General features: G+C 39.2%; 1 protein-coding gene across 7 annotated transcripts in view; it reads right to left on the bottom strand.

The window, feature by feature from the left end:
- DCP2 (decapping mRNA 2) overlaps positions 1–21,739 on the bottom strand; it is an 88,646-nt gene that overhangs the window by 25,696 nt on the left and 41,211 nt on the right. For 2 of the 7 annotated variants that reach the window (XM_005557526.4, XM_005557527.4), the window contains exons 1-4: positions 17,686–17,936; positions 8,709–8,860; positions 4,729–4,856; positions 4,246–4,344 (exon numbers count right to left, since the gene is read on the bottom strand). In XM_005557526.4, coding sequence (XP_005557583.1) covers positions 4,246–4,344; positions 4,729–4,856; positions 8,709–8,860; positions 17,686–17,738 — 432 coding nt within the window. In that variant the 5' untranslated portion in view covers positions 17,739–17,936. Of the gene's footprint in view, positions 1–4,245; positions 4,345–4,728; positions 4,857–8,708; positions 8,861–13,515; positions 13,646–16,311; positions 16,536–17,685; positions 17,937–21,739 lie in introns of those variants that run through there. The other 5 variants (XM_045394104.3, XM_073994073.1, XM_065545869.2 and 2 more) reach the window with 4 other exon arrangements.

Below are 21,739 nucleotides of genomic sequence, written 5' to 3'. Positions count from 1 at the left end.
TGTCTGCCACTGCTGCTTTAGGCTTAGCCCACAGACTCTTCCCTGTTTGGGGATGTGTCAAATTCTGCTACAGTGTAACAAAACACTTCTGGACTGCCATATATAATAAAATAACAGCATTAATATACTGTATGAATGCTATAATAAGCTAAATAAAAATGCTATTAGCAACTTAAAATTGTAAGCACCCATGGTAGAACTGCGTAACTTAAATGCAAGAAAAAAGTGCTTAAAATATCAGCCTAAGTCTAATAAGTAGTTAGAAAATTAGAACAAAATCTTTCCTCATCTGTTAATACAAGTTGAAATGAAAAAGAAAAACGAGGCATTAACAAACTACTAAGAATGGAATAACCAACTGGTTTACCACTGGTAATGTCACTCAGTCAAGCCCTGCAGCTTCTTTTATGCTGCAGCACCACCAAGTGGCAGAAGGACAAACTGCAATTCTAGCTGAATACTTTTATCATTCAAAACAGGCCACTGCTATGGACTAAATTATGTCCCTCCCACCGAAAAATTCGTATGTTGAAGCCCTAACCCCCAAAGTAACTGTATTTGGAGATAGGGCTTTGAGGAAGTAATAAAAGTCAAATGAGATCCATAAGCGCAGGCCCTAATCTGATAGGGCTGGTGCCATTTTTATAAGAGGAAGAAACACCAGAGCTCTCCCTGCATATACCCAAGAAGGCCACGAGTTTGCTCAGCAAGGTGTTAATCTATAAGTCACCTTGCTCTTGGACTTCCCAGCATTCAGAACCGTTGCAAAATAAATTTCTGTTGTTTAAGCCACTCCATCTGTGGTATTTTGTTATGCTAGCCCCAACAGACTAAAACAGCAACACTTCACCCTAATCCCAAACTTTATGACAAAGTTGGTCATTTAAAAATCAAAAGTCAACCTTGCCTTTAAAACTCCTATTCCAAAAATTTACTGAAGTTAAAGTTCCTTAGTCAGCTATAAAAGGATGTCATGGAGATCAAAAAGAATGTTTAGAGGTTAGAATTTTTATTATGAAAATGAAAAAATTATCCCTGAAATTAAGAGACTATGGCTCCTCAGAATGTCTGTGCTTCCCTCAAACCAAGACAAAAACCTAAAATGGAACTAGTTTTGTTATTCCAACTAATGTAATACCCTCTTCCTGACCTGGACAACCACCTTACTGCTGTAAGACCAGTCTAATTCCATGTACAGAGCTACGATCAATTCCTCTAAGTAGGATACTATTGATTTCTATTTTGTCCTTCCTTATGAGCAAGAGAACTACAAAGTTTGAGGAAATAAGAGGGAGGACTTTTACAGATACTCCGTCTCATTTCCTACCCTCTACAGAAAGAAAAGCTAAGCTCTTAGGGGATGTGGCAATTCCTCACATTCTCACCAAACTGCTTTCAATTTTAAGAATTGTGCATTAACCTTCATTTACTCATACACAACAGCTTTGTCTATAGGCTGTTGTATATAATAGCTTGGGCAAGCTGCTTCATATCAAAATTTAAAATACAGCATTTTCAATCATTTTTTAATCCTATTACAAAGTAAATAACCACTAATGGTTTTTCTATAATAAACAACCACCAGTAGTTTGTAAAAATTTTCACTATTATCCCTCATTAATAGTTACACCCAAACTTAAAGTAGGCAATAAACACTGTTGCAGGAAATCAAGTCAAACATATACAAGGCAATGAATTCTAATGAAATATGCCACAAAATCCATATTACCATTTCAAAAAGTCTTAAATTCATCAAATCACTATCACCTTAGAATTTTTTCCTTAAAGATATTACTTCTAAAGGACTTGAGTGAATCTCCTTAAAGGTCTTTATGGCTTATAGAGGTTAAGTGACTAGCCTCAAGTCTCTAGGGTACTGGGTAACGAAATCTATGCTAGAACAAAAATCTTTCAAGTCCTAGGCCATCTGCTTTCCCTTATATCATACTTCCTGTTAGTTCAACTTCTCAAATCTCAAGAATAATTGTGTGATACATGATAAATTGTGTGATAAATGGTAAGAACTAAGAATATGGCCAACAATCCATCACAAGGTATTATATAATAGTGAATTGTAAAGACAATAATTGCTACTGAAGTTCAGAGACTACTGTTTGCTAGAGTTAACTGGTAAGATTTTTAAATAGAATTTTAAGTAAGAATGAAGGCTGGGCATGGTGGCTCATGCCTGTAATCCTAGCACTTTGGGAGGCTGAGGCAGGAAGATCACTTAAGCCCAGAAGTTCAAGACCAGACTGGGCAACATAGTGAGACCCCCATTATTTAAAAAAAAAAAAAAAATTAGCCAGGCATGGTGGCATGCAACTGTGGTCCCAACTACTTGGGAGGCTAAGAGGCAGGATGATTGCTTGAGCCCAGGCAGTCAAGGCTGCAGTGCACTATGATCATGTCACTGTACTCCAACCTCAGTAATACAGCAAGACCTTGTCTCAAAAAAAAAAAAGAAAAAAAAAAAGGAAAAGGAATGAACTTCGAAGAACATCCATTATAAACTTCATTTTAAGAAACTAAGGACCAGTCAAGCACGGTGGCTCATGTCTGTAATCCCAGCACTTTGGGAGGCCGAGGAGGACAGATCACTTGACCTCAGAAGTTCAAAATCAGCCTGGACAACACAGACTTTGCCTCTACAAAAAAAAAAAAAAAATCAAAAAAATTAGCTAGGCATGGTGGTGCACACCTGTAGTCCCAGCTACTCTGGAGGCTGAGGCAGGAGGATGGCTTGAGCCCAGGAAGTCAAGGCTGTGGTGAACTATGATGGTACCACTGAACGACAAAGGGAGATCCTACACCAAAAATAATTATATGTGTATGTGTGTATCTATATGTGTATATTTATACACACACACACATACACACACACACACACATATGTAAGAGAGAGAGAGAAAAGAAACTTAAGCCCTATACACAGTGAGTTGGTGGCAGTTGCAGTCCTTCAGGGAAAAGGGATTTGAGTTGGGTTTAGAAACATATCCAGATAGGAGCTGAACAGAAGGAACAAGAGAGGACATTCTAGGTAGCGAAATAACAGCAAAAAAAAATTTTTTTTTTGAGACAGAGTTTCACTTTCGTAGCCCAGGCTAGAGTGCAATGGTGATCTCGGCTGACTGCAACCTCTGCCTCCCAGGTTCAAGAGATTCTCCTGCCTCAGCCTCCCAAGTAGCTGGGATTACAGGAATGTGCCACCATGTCCAGCTAATTTTTGGTATTTTTAGTAGAGACAGGGTTTCTCCATGTTGGTCAGGCTGGTCTCAAACTCCCGACCTCAGGTGATCCGCCCAACTCAGCCTCCCAAAGTGCTGGGATTACAGGAGTGAATCACCGTGCCCAGCCATAACAGCAAAAATTTCAAGGCCGAAACAAATCAATCAAGTTCAAAAGAGAGAGAATAAACTGTTTTGACTGAAAATACAATAAATTCAGAAGGTTAAGATTTGTGTCGGGGAGAGGGGACAGAGTTTAAAAACTTAAAGAATTAAACTTTATCCTATAGACAGTGGAAAGCCTGAGTGAGTTTTCAGCAACAAACGTCAACTTCTCAGAAAAGTCCAAATTGGGGCCAGGCGCTGTGGCTCACGCCTGTAATCCCAGCACTTTGGGAGGCTGAGGCAGGTGGATCACGAGGTCAGGAGATCGAGACCACGGTGAAACCCCATCTCTACTAAAAATACAAAAAAATGAGCCGGGCGCAGTGGTGGGCTCCTGTAGTCCCAGGTCCTCGGGAGGCTGAGGCAGGAGAATGGCGTGAACACGCGAGGCGGAGCTTGCAGTGAGCTGAGATCACGCCACTGCACTCCAGCCTGGGTGACAGAGTGAGACTCCGTCTCAAAAAAAAAAAAAAAAAAAAATTCCAAATTGTGCACTTGTCAGGAAGCCAAGACTATAAACATAAAACAAGGATTACAATAGCCAAAATGTTTTACCCATAGCAAATCTAATTCTAAAGGGAAAGGAGGGAAAAATGTCATCATAAAGAAAGGAACAAGATATAAACCAAAATGGCCCATTAAAAAAATGGGAACAGGTAAGAGAATAAATGAAAAGAGATGTGGATAAAAGAATCAACAGTGATGTTAGAAAAATTTAAGTTACTTCAAGCACTTTCCAGCACTCAAGTTCTGGAAAGGGTTAAGACAGTCCAAAGAAGTCATGTATGGCTAAAAAAAATACATTCAGACCCTAACAGCCAAATTTACCGTGTATCAAACTGGAATAACTTACCTCTCTAGCAGCACAATCATGAGGAGCTTCTTCTTTATTTACTTTTCCTTTTGGAAATCCCCAGCCTGATTTTGCTAGGTAACCCTGAACCAGTAGTACCTATAAAACAAGCAGAGGTAAAAATCAAACTTGCCCTCCTTTTCCATGCTCCTTTCTAAAAATCAAAGCCATTTTTCTCTGTGCTTGAGATAACTGTTTATCTTCCATGAGCCTGAATACACCACCACCAGTGTGAAAGCATTCTGCCCACTAAAAAAAAAAAAGTCTTCAACAATTAAGTGACCCTTTTTTGTACCACGCCATAATTGCTACAAGTAAAAAATCTGCAGACCTAGCATGCAGATAAAATATACAAAACTTGGCCTTTTAGCACTAAAAATCTAAGTATATTTTAAAACCTCAGTTTAGAAACACTACATCAATAACAAATTTTGTTAATAGACTAACGATCGCCATTTAACTAAAAATCTTTATTACACTCACATTTTCAAGTGTCTCATCAAGAATAATTGCACCATATGTTGGTACTCCCATTTTATATTCCTTCCATTCGTCCAAAACTTTTTCCACATCTTCACCTTGAGGCAGCAAAAATGGACAATGACTGAAGAGTATAAATAGTGTCAAGGAAGTTACTTTCTCCTTTAATATGGCTTGAGAAATTATATGCAGAAAGAGACCCATTTAAATCAACAGTGTATTTTATGTGAAATTATTCAAATCTTCCCTCATTTAAGTGTAGCATTTTGGCCGGGCATGATGGCTCACACCTGTAATCCCAGCACATTGGGAGGCCGACACAGGTGGTGTTTTTGTTTTTTCCACATTTGTTTTCTCTTAAAACGTCATTGTTAACTTTTGCATTTATAGCCTACACACAAATCAAGTAAGTCTTGAGTACTCATAGTCCTGGATCCCTGAGCTAACACAAACTAATTCTGGACCATGTAAACACCTAGAACACTTCTCATTAAGTGAGTCAAATTCATAATACCAGGTAATTATAGATACTAGCGTAATAACAAGAAATAGAATTACATATATAAAATGATACCAAGAAACAGAAAAAAATATATTGCTAAGAGAAAGAAACTGTCACATCAGAGAAACAAAGTGGTTAATTCTGGGAAGGAGAAGTATGAATGAGGTATGCCACTCTATACTGTTTACCACATATATATTGTTTCCATAATGAAGAACACTTTTATGAAGTTTTACTTTAAGTATTACAGAGAAAGGCAAATCCAGGTATTAAGGAAAACATAGCCAGTTTTAAAGAAACTGGGCATGCCTCCCCACAAAAGTGGGCAGCGTAAAATATTAATAGTAAAGTAAGTAAAATCCAAACCCTGAAATTATATGCTCAGACTTCCAACACTCCATGCTATCAAATGCCTCTTCACTATAATACTATTATATAAAAAAAAAAAAAAGTGGAGAAAATGATAATCTATGATAGTATCGCTCAAAATGAGGTCATACTTTTAAGGGTTCTCAATTCCTCAATAAAAACTTGTATACTCTGTGTTTTCATTTTGATATTACTCTAACATGCAATCTGAGCATATTTTCAATTATCTAGATGACCATATGTATCAAATATTACCACTTGATTTCACAGACCATACTGGTACTAGTACTACTTTAATTGCTACCGGCTATTAAAAACAGAAATAAAGTTAATCTACAAATGATGCATTACAATCAAATGACATATGACATAATACAGAAAGTAATGTTTCGTAACAGCAGAGAAAGGTGGTGTTAGTACAGGTACACCAAACTCAAAACACCCTCAAAGAAGTTGGCATTATATTCATTCACATTGTGATGAAAAGTCTGGTTTAAAAAAAAAAAAAATTACATCAAATTCATTTTATTAATTTCAATTTTACGTTTTCTACAATTCCGTAATTTAAAATTTGTTTCATAGTTGTAGTACAAATGAAATAGGTCCTCAGAGCCCAAGTCAGTCAGCCACCTATGACAACACTGTAATCTGGCCAGGTGTGGTGGCTGATACCTGTAATCCTAGCACTTTGGGAGGTCAAAGCAGGAGGAATGCTTGAGCCCAAGAGTTCAAGACCAGCCTGGGCAACCTAGTAAGACCCTGTACCTACAATTTTTTTTTAAGACAAGCGCAAAGTTAATCTCAATATAATTAGTCCATGCCTTCATTTCAGGAGGGGGGAAAAAAAGATAAAAGCCTGGATACAACATTAACCATTCCACGAAGCTCTATGGTTCTATAAGGGCCCGCTAAGATTCTAAAAGGTATTACAAGTCTGGCTTTACACGTTTAGTAAAATCCCTAGCAGAACTTCAGCCAAGGAGCAAATCTGGGATACTTTTGTCTGTATCCTCATTGCTGAGTGCTTACTGAAGGGGAAAAAAAAAAAAAAATCACAAGACTATGCATAATTTAAAAAAGAGAAAACAGAAGCATACACAAGTTCCACAATTTATCCAAAGATACATAGCTAGTAAGTGGTAGGGAAAGGATGCTAACCCAAAGGATGTGGCTCCAGAACTTATGCTCTTATCAAAGTACGCAGTCTTCTCTACTGCAATATCCCACATGTACCATCAACTCAACTTGCCCATAACTGAACCCGTCAATCCCCTACAACATTTCTCATTTTCCTGTCAATGGGATGGCAGTCTCATACACTCAACTGCTCATACTACAAACCTGGGTACCATCCTTTCTTCTACTTCTCAGATATCCAAGTCACCACCAATCTTACCTCCTAAATAACTTTCAAATTTGATCTCTTCTATTCATTTCTACTACCACAGGTTTTCTCTCTCTAGTAAATTAATAAAAGAGCATGTTAACTAGATTCTCAGAATCCAATCTTGCCTTCCTCCAATTCACTGTTCACACTATTCCACAGTAGTCTTGAGAAACACCCCTATGGGAAGAAAGAAGCAAATGTGGGAAAATGTTAATAATAAATGAATACAGATGAAGGGTATGATGGCAGTTGTCATGTTCTTTAGTCATCTCCAAAAGTTAAGTTTTTTTCCAAAATATAAGGTTTTTTAAAATGTTTTTTAAATATGGCCTACAAGACCCCTACACGTTTTAGCCCCTGAATTACTCTGTAGCATCATCTCTTATCTTTCCCATTTAGTCTAAAATACAGTAACTTTTTTCACTTCCTCCGATTTTCCTCACATAAATCACTATCTCAAAGAAGGCTTCTATTTAGCTTTCAAAATTTTTTTTTTGGAGTAATAGTTAACATTTATTACTTATTAACATTTATTGATCACTGTGCCAGGTAAACGATTTACATGTACAAACATATGTGTCTCAAACTTATCCTTTGAATTAGGCACTATTAACAACCTTATGTTTCAGGAAGAAACTGGGATCGTCATCTAAGAGAAATTAAACAACCTACCCAGTATTTTCAAGTGGCCAGATGGGAATCAAACTCACAGCCTCCAAATCGTAAGTAGGTATCCCTCTTCCGTTCCCACTGAACACTGTGCTTCCATATCACATCCTACCACACTGCACTGTAATCATTTCCTTTCCTGTCTTTTCTCATCTTCTTGAAGATACTGAGTCCACTCTGTTCACTGCATAAGGCCTGGCACAGAGTAACCATGCAGTTACGTAATGAAGTGTACCACATTAAACATTCCTTCTCCATGTAATTATTCTTAGTTAACTAAAAGAAACATACCTAAAACAAAGGTTCTTGGTGTTTTTTAAAAGCAGGGAAAGTGTAAAACTCACGTGCAATCACACACAAAATATTATCCAAAACCGTAAAGTTGCTCTAGTAGACTCGTAAGTCCATACAAAATAACCAAAGCAAAAGGGGACTTGGTTATTTTAATGTTTCCATAAGTAGATTGTAACTCCTGAAAACCAGTCTACTAAGATTTCTCCAGAGAACCTATCACCAAGGCCTTTAACAAAGACAGTGCTCAATATATTTCTATTCCCCTTTGATTTCTCATTAACTTCTACACATTTAATCAAATGGTTTGATCATTTCTTTCTTTGAAATCTGTCTCCCATCAGTGTTTTCTTTGTAGTCCCACAACTATGGCTCAGGGACTTATTGCCCTGAATCTCAAGTGATGTAACATATCAACCAATAAATCTTGGATACTGTTTTTGTTTGTTTGTTTGTTTGTTTGAGACAGGGTCTCGCTCTGTGAGATTAAAGATCATCTGGTTACATGGAGCAGCAAGAGTAAAGTTCTACAAACAGGCTAGCTATTCATGGAAAAAGAAAATCAAATTTAATCAGTGTACATTTCAGGGAGTCCTCTGTATAAAAATATGATTATTAAATTGTCTACTATTTATGTTTGACAATTTTTAGCAATCAAGTATGTTTTTCTCTAACAGTTTTTAAAATCTGAAAAGACAAAAAGAAATTTGTGCTAAAATATATTGCTAACAAGAAAGATAGTCATTATAGTAATAAAAAGGATATCAGCTTTAGCAAAGTCTCTTATCCCACACTGAGGTAATCCTGGTGTGTTCTGCATGTAGAAATCCAAGTAAAACCAATGGGCAAGTTCAATCTGAAAACACACTCGGATTGCATTGTCTCTTTCCTCGCTGGGAATATGCAAAATAAATCGGCTGTCAAAAAAAAAACGCATATAAAAATTACATTTACAAACTATAACGATTTATCTTAGGCTATTTAAGTGCTTCATACCTGACCTACCAACTTAGAAAAGGGACCAAGAGCAGTACTGTTCAAGGAAGCAATTAATATTTGAGGGAAATTACTATAGGGAAGATGAGTCTTAAAGAGAGACGGAGAAGACACCACACGTATCTCACTTTTAATACAATTTGTTCCGAGCCTGTGTACCTTCTGTTCACAAGTACAGAGATCAGCTTAAGAGCTCACTAACAACAAAAGTGAGCAAGAAAACCTCCACTTCCTCCCATGTCTGGCAACATTTCCAAGAATACAGGTAAATATATTCATACAATTACATTTTAAAATGTTTGCTATTACATAATCTTCACATATAAAATATTATCAAGAAATATTGGAAAAGAAGCCAATATTCTGTGGCTCATTAATACACCAGACTTCTCAAAGAGCCTCACCTGCAGTCTCAGTTCAAACTTTCAAATATATTCACTTTCCAAAACCCTAAATTGTCTTTTCTATGTACATTGAGGAAAGGAGGGAAAGACATATTTCTTTTACATATAATATAAAATATATTGCATGCACACATATGTAATTAGGATAATGAACCCCTTTATTATGAAACATACAAGTTAAAATTCATCAATCTAAGTGAATGTTGTAACTTACAGCAGTCATTAAAAGCAGCTATCAATTACTTTTTCCAATGTTAAGCATTTTTGGTCATCCTTTTTCCCAGTAACCATTAGAGACAGATTCAAGTCCATTGGTTTTTAAAGTCATTTTTAAAATTTAAAATAGTACCACCCAGTTTGACCACTTGTTTAATCAGTATCATAGTAAATAATTCTTGGCTCTTTCCAAATTTCAAATAAGAATAAGAACACTCTTCTCCAATTACAAGAGGACCTTCTCAACAAAGGAATTAAAAATTAGCCAGGCATGGTGGCATGCATCTGTAGTCCTAGCTACTCGGGAGGCTAAGGCAGGAGGATCACTTGAGCCCAGGTGTTCAAGGCTGCAGTGGGCTATGATCATGTCACTACACTCCAGCCTGGGTGATGAGACACTGTCTCAAAAACATATATATATATATTAAGAAATAAAAACAACGCTGGAGTGGCAAAAGGCATTTTAATCAGGTTTTTAGGAATTGCAATTTGGGAGACACAAGTCTAGTAAGCAGCTAAATCATGTTCCATTCAGGCAAGGTTAGGCGGAGCTTGTAAGGGCTACTGTAAATTTACATATCTGGAAGGTTTTAGCACAGTCCATGATTAATGATGGTTGGTTGTCAGCTCAGGATGTCTCCAGTCAGTGATCAATATAGTTGAGCGTGGTTCTCTCTCCAAGAGGTTGATCAGACCCAGTATATACACCTCAAGTCAAATGCAGCTAGTTTTACACTTTGGCCCAGTTCAGCAGGTGAAACTCCATCTAGATGTGTATGTGACTGGGATCCAACTCCTTACACCCTCCTGGTTCCTTTTTGGATATTCTGATATAATCATCTCCATTGTGGATTTTCTTTTCACAATTTAGATCCATCAGTTTCATTTTGGAATTTTTTCCCCCACAATTCAGATTCATCAGTTTCATCTTTAAGACTTTTAGTCTTCTGATCTGTTCCAGTCTGAATCAGCTGTTCTCTACACCTGGTACACATCTGTCACCTCTACACTGCCCTTTCACTGGCATCTTACAGTTCCCTGTGCCTTTATCCCACAGAGGTCATGTTTCTTGTATTTTTGTCTTCATCCTCCTTAATTCACTTCCTTGTTTTAACGAAGTACATCTTCACATATCTTATGAAGGAAGGATGCAAAGGGGAGGTAAATATTGAGATACTATACATCTGAAAATGTCTATCCTCATACTTGATAATTTGGGTAAAGAATTTTAAGTTGGAAACGATTTTCTTTCAGAATTTTCAACAGTGCTCTCTCATTCCAACTTCTAATTTTGATATTGAGAAAATTGAAGCCATTCATTTTTCTTTTCTTTTTACTTCTAACTTGTGCCAAGGACAAAAGCCATTCAGATTCTTAATGTTTTGTATATGACTTTTTTTTTTTTTTCCTAGTCTGGATGCTTCTGACATCTTCCTTCTGCCCCCAGTGTTGTGAAATTTTGCAGTGTCTATTTTTAATCCACTGCACTGTCATTCCATAGACCATATGTACTTGGAAATTCGTATCCTTCAGTGCTGAAAGATCTCGTAAGTCAATCCTACTATGAGTCTTTATGTTTCTATATTGCCTTACCAGGCATGGTAGTACATGCCTCAAATTCCAGCTACTCAAGCCAAGGAGTTCAAATCCAGCCTGGTCAACAATGCCAGACCCCGTCTCTTTTTTTTTTTTTTAAAAAAACTAGCTCCCTATATCAATTACACTAATTTTGCTTTTCATTTTTCCCAGTTCTCCTCAGCTCCCCTCTGTTGAAATGCTGAAATTTTAACTGTCAGAGGCAAATGTAATACTGCCTTAGGGACCTGTGGGGAAGGGGAGGGGAATTACTTAGTGTAGTGTTTTAACTTTCAGAACCAAGTGATCTATTTTCTCTATTTAAGACATGTGTTCATCTTACTTTAAGAGAAACCCAAACTTCATCAGTTTTGTTAACATCTTGGTTTTTGAAAGAACTTCAATCTGTAATTGGCATTCAGAATGCCCTTGGCACGGCAGTCTGTGTTATGGCATTTAAAACCTGCAAAATCCTTGAGCCCAACTTGATTAACCAAAACTGGTAACCACCACCTTTATCTTTTAAAGTCTGCTCTATCTTTATTTTAAAAAATGAAAAACCCTCAAGTGTAACAGCCAGCTCCCTATCTACTCACATAAAGGAGAAGCCTACTAATGAATAAACCCCTTCAAATGTCTCATCATTAATATAAAAAGGCATCCAAAAATCACCTACCATCTAATGAAAATGTGAAGCATGACAAGAAAAAGTTTAACTGACCCTGAAGAAAACATAATTGAGGAACCAGAAGAAAACAGGAGGGTTGAAAGATGGAATTATTATCCTAAAAGAAATTTAAATGGGCATTCCTTTTTCAGAGCAACTGTATTTTTCTTTTTTAAAACATACAATAACTAAGTAAGAGCCCTTGGGGGGGTAAAAAAACAAAAAACAAAAAACCATGATTACTATAACCAACAGAAGCAGTGGAAGGTAGTATTAAGGATATCACCTAGACACTGATACTCAAAATGCGGACCCTAGACCACATGGGAACTAAGTGTGAAAAGAGAAACAGGTATTTTAGACATCAAAGGACTCAGTCTACTTCCTAATGACCCCCCTCAAAGAAATTAACTTAAAATGCACACAAGCAAAACAAGAATGAAAACCAAGAAAGGATAAAACATGATATCCAAGAAAGAATAAGTACCACCTTAGAGAGTTGTGAAAGTGAATTCTAGTATTCTAGTTGCTAGGCAAGTCTGGGGAGCAACTAGCCCAGACTGGATTAGGAGGATGGAGGTCCCCAAGAGCAGAGTCTAAAGGGAAAAAAGGATTCTGTAGAAAGTGTGACTAAGGATAAAATACGGAAGCAGATGAGAAGGGGTGAAAAAAGCAGCTAGAAACTTTGGACATATTAGGAGAGGAGTACATGTACAACAGAATTAGAGTCCAAATGTAAAGCAAAAACACCAAAGTTAGAACAGAAAGCCAACTGTCCCCTCCCCTCAAGAAAATGGATTTCAAGAATAGCCAGAAGGAGCCTGGCATGGTGGCTCCAACCTGTAATCCCAGCACCTTGGGAAGCCAAGGCAGGCAGATCACCTGAGGTCAGGAGTTCAAGACCAGCCTGGTTAACACATGGTGAAACCCTGTCTCCACTAAAAATATAAAAAATGGTGTGGTGGCGGGCACCTGTAATCCCAGCTACTTGGGAGGATGAGGCAGGAGAATCGCTAGAACCAGGGAGACAGGGGTTGCAGTGAGCTGAGACGACGTCATTGCCTCCGGCCTGGGCAACCAAGAGAGACTCTGTCTCAAAAAAAAAAAAAAAAAAAGGCTAGAAGGAATCAGGCAGTAATAACGAAAGCATATATTTATTTCCCTGAAGAAAAAACTTAATGGTATCATCATTTTGACCAATTTGTAGGATATAAGAAAGCAGAATTCATTTAGATATTCTGCAAGACACTTACAAAGGGATCCTGACTATGCCCTGATGGAAAAGAAACTAGCCACTGAAGACTTGCCTCTACTGTAAAAACTATATATTTACACTGTATTATTGTTGTTCAGCTTTTACAATCAACAAATAGTACAAAATATAACAGACTTAACTTTACAAAATGGAATACAAATATTATCAATCCTAATTCTTTAAAAGTTAATCTGAATAGAAGCCGAGGGAATGGGCAAGAAAAAATGAGGCACTAATCATCTCACCATATAAGAGACTCAAGAAATACTTTAAGTTCATAAAACAAATATAATTTTAAGTATATTAAAGTCACAAAGGGGCCAGCATGGTAGTTCACACCTGTAATCTCAACGCTTTGGGAGGTGGAGGCAGGAGGATTGCTTGAGGCTACAAGTAAGTTCGAGACCAGGCTGGGCAAAGATCCCATCTCTACCCAAAAAAAAAAAATGCATTTAATACCTGGGTATGGTGGTACATGCCTATAGTCCTGGCTACTCAGGAGGCTGAGCCAAGTGGATAGCTTGAGTCCAGGAGTTGGAAGTTATAGTGAGCTATGATCATGCCTGGGCAATGGAGCAAGACCCTGTCTCTAAAAAAAAGTCAAAGTCACAAAGGCAAACAATAGAACAATTTAAAATACTGATAGAGACATACTGGAAGTAGGACGGGAGCAATAGTGGGTGTGGTAAACTGAACTCTCACCTAGTATCTACCAAGTTGAACCAAATCCCCAATTCAATATAGAAAGTTGATAAACGAGAAAGTGGCACAAGTATATTTTAAAATACTGAGGTATCCACCAGAACTTAAAACAAGTAAAAGTCAATGCCTCAACAGGAATAGAAAAGGGTAGGGTAAGAAACTAAGACTGTTGCCTATCATTTAGAAATCTGTCTGTACTCTAATTTTCAAAACCATGTACATGATTACATATTTTTAATAGGAAAAAGTTCTTAAGTTTATAAGAGCTGATATATGAAAATTAAACATTTAATGCTTTCATTCTGTGAATGCTTTTGATCTGTTTTAAAGGTTTACAAGTACGTGTACATATGTGTATATATGTGTATATAGTAATAGCTGAAATAAAATGCCTACAATTTGTTACAGGAAAAACTGCATCACACAAAATATTATTTTCTCAATGTTCCTACAAACAGGACATTAGCACAAGGATTGCAATTAGAAAAATGTTCCAGTTGAATTCAATGCTAAAATGGCTAGCTGAAGATGAGCACAAATTATTTAATTAACCTATGCTATCACCAAAATAGCAGCAACACTAGTTGCCAGAAAATACCTTTCTCCTTTTAACACTAGTGTGGCTTTACTCTACCCAACTCTTAAAAGGGCTTTTAAAAAATTCCAAGCATTTATTTGAACCAACCAACTTTTCAGTTTCTGCTTTAAAAACATGCTTTTCAATTCATTAATAAGCTAGTTTAAACAGTATTGAAAAACTCTGTATTTGAGTTTTAATGTAAAAAATCATGGTGTATCAAAAACAAGTATCATAAAATGCTGCAGATTTAACTTTACACATACATTTTAAATTTTAATGTAGTTTTTGTTCACTAGAATATTTTAAGACAAAACTCTTCCCTTCCTCTCCTCTAATTCTATTCCACTCAGAAAGTAAACAGTATTATTAGTTTGGTGCATATTCTTTTGGCACACAAATACCTATACTTCCTCCTCTCTCACACACACACACTTAAAAATTTTTCACAAAAGGCACCAAGTGACTAAGTATTTCACTCAGTATCCTGTGTACATCTTTTCAACACACAAATATTTTCCCTCAGTATACTGCGTGCTAATTGCCTGAGGAACTTACAACGGCTGCACAATATTCCAATAAATGGAATGTTCCATACTAAAGCATCTGCCTTAGGTTATGAGCAGTCTAATGGTTACAAAGTCACATTTTGAAAATTTAAGTCTCCTGCTCTCATTTTTCACATCAAAAGGCAAGATTTAACAGAAACATGTAATTTATCAAAAAACAAAGTAACACACAAAAAAACTTCCTAAATACACTAATAATAAGCAACAGAACTGGGGCAAAAAAATGAAGGGAGTAAAAACAAGCATCTAGATTCAATTCATAAATCAAGAGGTACATAAAAGAGAGCTAACAAGTTCAGAAAAATTAACCTCAAATTAAGCTTTATTTTTAAATAAGTTTACCAAATTCTTTCAGTGTAAAAAAAAAGTTTTAATCCACAATGAAAAGCCTGAATTAGTAACATTAAAAATCTTTCAATTAATCAAAGCTATAAATATTAACTTGAAAATGGCATTTATTTTAAAATCTGAAGTTTTGAGAAATGTTTATTTGGTTTCATTATTATAGCTAGCCCTAATTTTTAAATATATCATATCCTTATTTATACAGCCAAAAACAGTAACTGCACAAAGAAATTTCTCGAAAGGAAAAAAAGTTACTCCATTCAAAAATATTTGTATAACAGCTTAAATACACTCACTGGAAAACCAAGTATCTTTAACACTTGACAGGTGCTTAATATATTGTTTACAAAACAACGTAATTATTTTGTGAACAGGTTTCATACATAAAATCATAATAGCTGACATCACTTCTTTAAATGATGTAATCCTAAATATGCAAATTAACCCCAATACTAGTAGGAAGACTAGCTCTGATGTCTGTAAAACGTGTAAGATTACCACATATTTTTCTAAATCAACTCTTACCCCATTAACCCACAGCCAATTACTGATCACCTTTCTAAATACATATCTTCAATTTTTTTCTAACTATAAAATGCATACCCGTTAAAAAATCTTGGGAACACAGAAAACAAAGATCACAATCTCATAATCCCACTATTGGTTCATGTGCTTCTAGTCATTTATCCAAATACACATATCAAATTCAGTTTTTTCCTTTTATTTGTTATTTGGGACAAGAAACTAAGTGCCTTTTCAGTGGTTCATTTGAATCTACCATACTTCAAAAATTAAATATCTACCATCACCAAAGAAGTACAACGCCATTTTTATTAGCTGCAAAATTAGGCTATTTACTTTCTTGTATGTGTTTTCGTGAGGTTTAAAATGTTAGGCTTATTACTTCTTCCTGGTGTGAGAGAAAAAGCACAGGCACTGTAAAGAAAAAGGAATAGATTTCTAATCTCGATTTTGTCAATTAGGATGAATGTAACCTTATGTAAATTACAAAGTTCCTGAATCTGCCGCAGATGAAAATGGAAATATACTAACTGCACCTACCAAACAGGGCTGATTGAGGATTAAATAAAACAACACAGGTAAAGGTAGTGCCTGGCGCACAGCAGAAACTCCAGGCCGGACGCGGTGACTCACGCCTGTAATTCCAGCACTTTGGGAGGCCGAGGCGGATGGATCACGAGGTCAGCACTTTGGGAGGCCGAGGCAGGTGAATCACGAGGTCAGGAGTTCGAGACCAGCACGGCCAAGATGGTGAAACCCCGTCTCTACCAAAAATACAAAAATTAGCCGGGTTGTGGTGGCGGGCGCCTGTAATCCCAGCTGCTCGGGAGGCTGAGGCAGAGACTCGCTTGAACTCGGGAGGCAGAGGTTGCAGTGAGCCGAGATGTGCCACTGCATTCCAGGCCGGGTGAAAGAACGAGACTGCGTCTCAAAAAAAACAAAACAAAACCAAACCAAAACCTCCACAAATACCAGTTCTTTACTTTCCATTAAAAAAAAAACAGCGTGAAGGAGATACAACTACTAAAAGCCTGCCTTTTAAAACATAAATACAGTAACTGTGAGCGAAAAGGTGTTATCACTTGTAATCACAATCCACACACACTTGGCGACACCTCCGGGTGTCACTGCACCCCAAATTTCACCTTCGGAAAGGAAGTATTTTTAAGTATCCTACACGTGTTTGGCTATCTGAAATCAGAGTTGACAAGGGGGAAGAAAGCAAAAAAATTCTCATGTGAAGTATACACCCTGAGTAAAAACCCCGCGGCTGAGAATTTCCTTTAAAATAGGGTAATTAAGGATGAAAAGAAAAGCAGCTCTACATTTTTCCCTCTCTCCCCCAAAGACAAGTCTAGGGATGAGAAAAAAAGTAATTTCTTACAGGAATTTACAGAGAACGCCACGGACACATAACACGCGGGCGTCAGAGGAAGTCCGAAAAATTGCTCCTTGCGCAGGTCCGCGTACCTGGGATCTTAAGACTTAAATCACTACCCTGGGGTCTTCCTTCAGAATCTGGGAATGAGACAGGAGGAGGAGGGGGTGCACGGCGTGGAAAAGTCACAGAGGCAGAAAAAACAATGGGAGAGGGTGGCGGCGGCAAAACACTAAGACCCAGGCTCGGGCGAAGCGGCTGCGCCTGCGGGAAAGCAAAATAGTTGAGTAACTTAAAAAATAAGGAAATTCCGGGTTCTCTGAGGGGAAGGACGGAGGGCCGTGAGAAACAGGGAGGCTGCGGCGGAAAGAGGGGCGGTGTCGTCGGAGAGAAGGGTCGACGATGGAAAGCGAGCAGCGGCGGGAGCGGAAAGCGAGGACCTGGACGTGGGCGGGGGAGAAGACCCGGAGGCCTTTGGGGGTCGGCGAAACTGAGAAAACCCGACGGGGGCGAAAAGGGGTCGGGCAGCGCAGTACCTGCAGAGATCGTCCAGGACGCTGCCGGGAATCTCCACCCGTTTGGTCTCCATGATGAGGACCCACAGCAGGAACAGTGCATCCCGGCTCCGCGCGGCCGGGAACTGACGGTACGGCACGAGGACTCCGGCTCGCCGGAGAGCGGGCAGCCGAGGCAGCCGCGGCAGAGACGACTCCAACGGAGACGAGAAGGGGAAGGGGCGGGACCCGCTCACTTCCGTCCCGCTCCCTCAGCCTTGGACCCCGAGACTGGGCCAAGGCTCGGGGCGGAGCCCCTGGAGTCACGCCCCTGCTCGCTTGAAAGGCCCAATGGGAAGCTGAAGAATTGGGAACCTAAACACGCTAAGCCAATGAGACGTTTGTTTATTGGTCCGCTACTTCCAATCCGTCTTCAAGCTGCTCAGTTGCTACTCAGAAAACCAACTTCCCGCCGCCTTTGGGGTGGCTACACGCAGGCGCACCACGCCTCCTGCGCGCTTCTAGGAAGTTTAGAGGGGTCGGGGTTTCCGTGTAGACCCCGAGACACACATCCGGGACTTTAGCCTCTTGTGCAGGACATCGCGGTGACTGAGCTCTTTCCTCTGCAGGGCCGACCCTGAGGAGGATCCGTTCAACACAAGAGCATACTTGCGATTCCTGTCACCAAGTATCATGCACTTATCGCTGCCCCCAGCAACTCCAGGCCAAGAGCTGTGCCTCTTTCACTACAAACCCTTGGAGAGTGTATCCATTTTCGAGGTGGCTCACCTCTGTCCTGCCTTAGGCACCTGGTTCCAAGTATGAAGACAAGGACTTTATCTCAGTATCTGGCACCTAGCAAAATCTTAGAAAATACTAATTTAAGCTGAACTCTGATCTGTATTCCACCCTCTGCACAAAGCAACCCCAACCTGCTCGTCCTTATTCATTCCTCATCTTGCTTAATGGAGTCCAATCCATTTGGGATCTCTGGAGAAACTAGATCCATCTGTTCTTCCTCTTACATCAGACTCACAGGCCCACACACACCTGCTCCGTCACAAGTTTAGTCTATTCTACCATTTAATCTCCCATCTTTTGTCTAAATTTGTCAAATGCCATTGTGTACTTCAGTTTTGTATCATTTCTCCATACTACAGCGAGAGCTGCCTAACCAGTGACCCCTGCCTCCATTCTTGGCCTGTGCAACTGCCTACGAACAAGTTATCTTTTCAGCTTCTGCTGTATGAGCAAGCCCAAGGTCCCTTGGCATAAGAGGCCCGTCACCATCTATTTTGCTCCCCTGGTTTCCATCTTTTTTTTCCCTCTGTCTTGGAGAATTCCTCAAATTTATCTTCCCGACAACTACAGAGGTTTTACTTCTTTCGAGTTCTATTTTGTTCTTCAAATGCCCCTTTCTTGTGGTGTCATATTCTTGCTTCATATATTTTATTTTATCCTTCTGAGGATTTTAATAGATTTTGACGTTTTCTTCTCCTTGAGTAGTCTTATTCCTCTCAGCTGCTTTTTGCTATTATATTGGTCTCATCTATCCTATTAGAAGCATCTGTAGTCCTTGACTATTCACTCACACTTAAGAGTAAGGCCTTCACCTGGAGTCAAGTGCCTTGAAAGCTAATTGGAAGCTCTAACCTTGTAGATGGGACTTGTTTCCTGAGAGCTTAGCTGTAGGATGACCTGGCTGAGCTGTTGGTTGGAAACACATGGCATCAGTATCTGTACGTAATTCTTTCTGCTGATCAAATTCCCTAAAGAGAAAATGCTTCCAGGCACAGATTTATGTATTCTGGGAGTCCAGTACAGAAGCACAGGCTGCAGTATTCCATTTGCTTTATTCAGTACTTCTGGCACAGTCCAAGTCTTATTTTAGATTTCCTAAGAAGCAGGCACTGAGACAAGGTTTTGAGTGCAGAAAGCCTGTGAGGGAGGTGATCCTGGGAAACACTGGTAGCAGAGCAGGAAAGTGAGTCAAGGAAGGGAAGAAAGCCAAAGGGTTTATTATCAAGGAAATTAGCACTGTGGTTAACTGGAGTTTACTGTCACTGGAGAACTCTGGAGGCCAGTATGAACCATATACCTCAGAGTTATACCACTCAAGGGGTGAGGGAGATGGGGATTTATATACCAACTTCCTTCATTGGTTGAGGGTAGCTCCTGGGGTCTGCACTCTAGCCTGCTACATGGGCAGCAAGATGGACTCTGGTGGCCAGAAGAAGGGCAAAGAAATGCAGATACTAGCAGTTGGACCTTCAGCCAATGTAGTGGATGGATTGGTAAGGGTAAGAGTGAGCACCTTCAGTTCTATTTTGCCGACTGTGCATTCTACCTGTTCTGACTGAATGTCTTTTCTCTGGGGGGCACCGAAATGGTTTCCTTAAGTTGTCTCACTCAGAGCTGAAGTCGAGTTTTTAGAGTACTCTAAATGATGGCAGTGAAACAATAGTTCAAGGCAAAGTGGTGCTTACCCACATGGGCCAATGGTATATTAATAGAAACAAGCAGGTTACCGGGCACTTGCTGAAGCACCTGGAGGAATTCTTCTTACTACCTTTCTAGTTTCCCAGTTTAGAGGCAGCTATACAACTCCCTTTGGGCTCTTAGAGGCCAGGAAGTCCCCAAACTCTCACACAGTGTTAAACCAATCTGCCTTATTAAGAGTTTCTGAGATGTCTGTGGTCCAAGGTATTATCTTGCCCAAGCCCCATCCCTCCACTGCCTCCTCACACACAGATTTCCAGGAGCTGAACTAGTGCAACCCTTATAGCAGCCCCCGCAAGCCATGACTTCCAAAGAACCCAAGTTTATGGTAGAGGCACCCGACAGCAGTAACTTAAGCATACCCAGGGGGATGACCCTGTATGGCAGACAACCTGAATGAGTTTGCGGTTCCAAGCGGGGCCAACCAAGATTCATTCCTTATCTATGAGGAACATCTGAGCCCTGTGGAATGCAGGCCATACAGGAGGGCTAGGCCCTTTGTTTTGTGCCAAATGAAGGTTGCCAGGTGGAAGCTGTTAGGGAGAGGGTGCTAAATGAAAATGCTATATAAACTGCATACTTTTTGCAGGTAGTGTTCTTGTGTCCAGCTCAACTCCAGTGGACCACTCTGTATGTAAGTTCCCCCTCAATAAGCCACATGCCTCATTTGCTGGCTCTGGGTCTCTTCTCCAGCCTCTTAAACTTAGTGCCATCCCTGTTAAAGTGAATAGGGACACCAAGGCCTCAATTCCATCCAATTGTTCACAAGACCTAGCTGAGAATGACAACGTGGAGCCTAGAGTTAAGGGAACAGGAGATGCTAGGGTTCTTAAATTATAATACTGATTTGACTTTTAAATTGGGTTGATTAAAACCTTTATAGTTTTAAAATGTTATTTCATTTAGTCTTTTTTTTTTTTTTTTTTGGAACAAGATCCCACTCTGTTGCCCAGGCTGGAGTGCAGTGGCACTATCATAGCTCACTGTAACCACCAACTCCTATCCTAGGCTCAGTCTCCCACCTCACCCTCCCAAGTAGCTAGGAATACAAGTGTGCACTACCAGGCCTGGCCAATTATTTTTTTAAAAACTTTGTAGAGACAGGGGTCTCACTTGGTTGCCTATGCTAGTCCTAAACTCCTGGCCTCAAGCAATCTTCCTGCCTTAGCTTCCCAAAGCTCTGGGATTACAGGCATGAGCCACCATGCCTGGCCTCATTTAGTCTTTATTACTACATGAAATAGACAAAGATTAATGAGGCTTATAAAGATTAAATGACTCAAAGTTTAATGATTAAGCGACAGTATGTAATAGAGTCAGGACTAGAATTCAGTTTTAAACTCAGCAGGAATTCTGCCTTAGGGAGAATGACACAAAAAATTATTATTTATGTCTGCACAGCATATTATAGTATAAAATTCGAATATAATCTCACAACAAAACAAGCTGTCATTGAATCATAAAAGTATTTAACTTGCTTATTGGCCTTTTAAATTGAGTGAGGTAGCCTGTAATCCCAGCATTTTGGGAGGCCGAGGCAGGCGGATCACGAGATCAGGAGATTGAGACCATCTTGGCTAACACGGTGAAACCCTGT

Source organism: Macaca fascicularis, chromosome 6 (assembly GCF_037993035.2).
Source record: "Macaca fascicularis isolate 582-1 chromosome 6, T2T-MFA8v1.1".
In the NCBI taxonomy this organism is placed as follows: Eukaryota; Metazoa; Chordata; class Mammalia; order Primates; family Cercopithecidae; genus Macaca; species Macaca fascicularis.
This window is presented reverse-complemented; position numbering and strand designations above follow the sequence as displayed.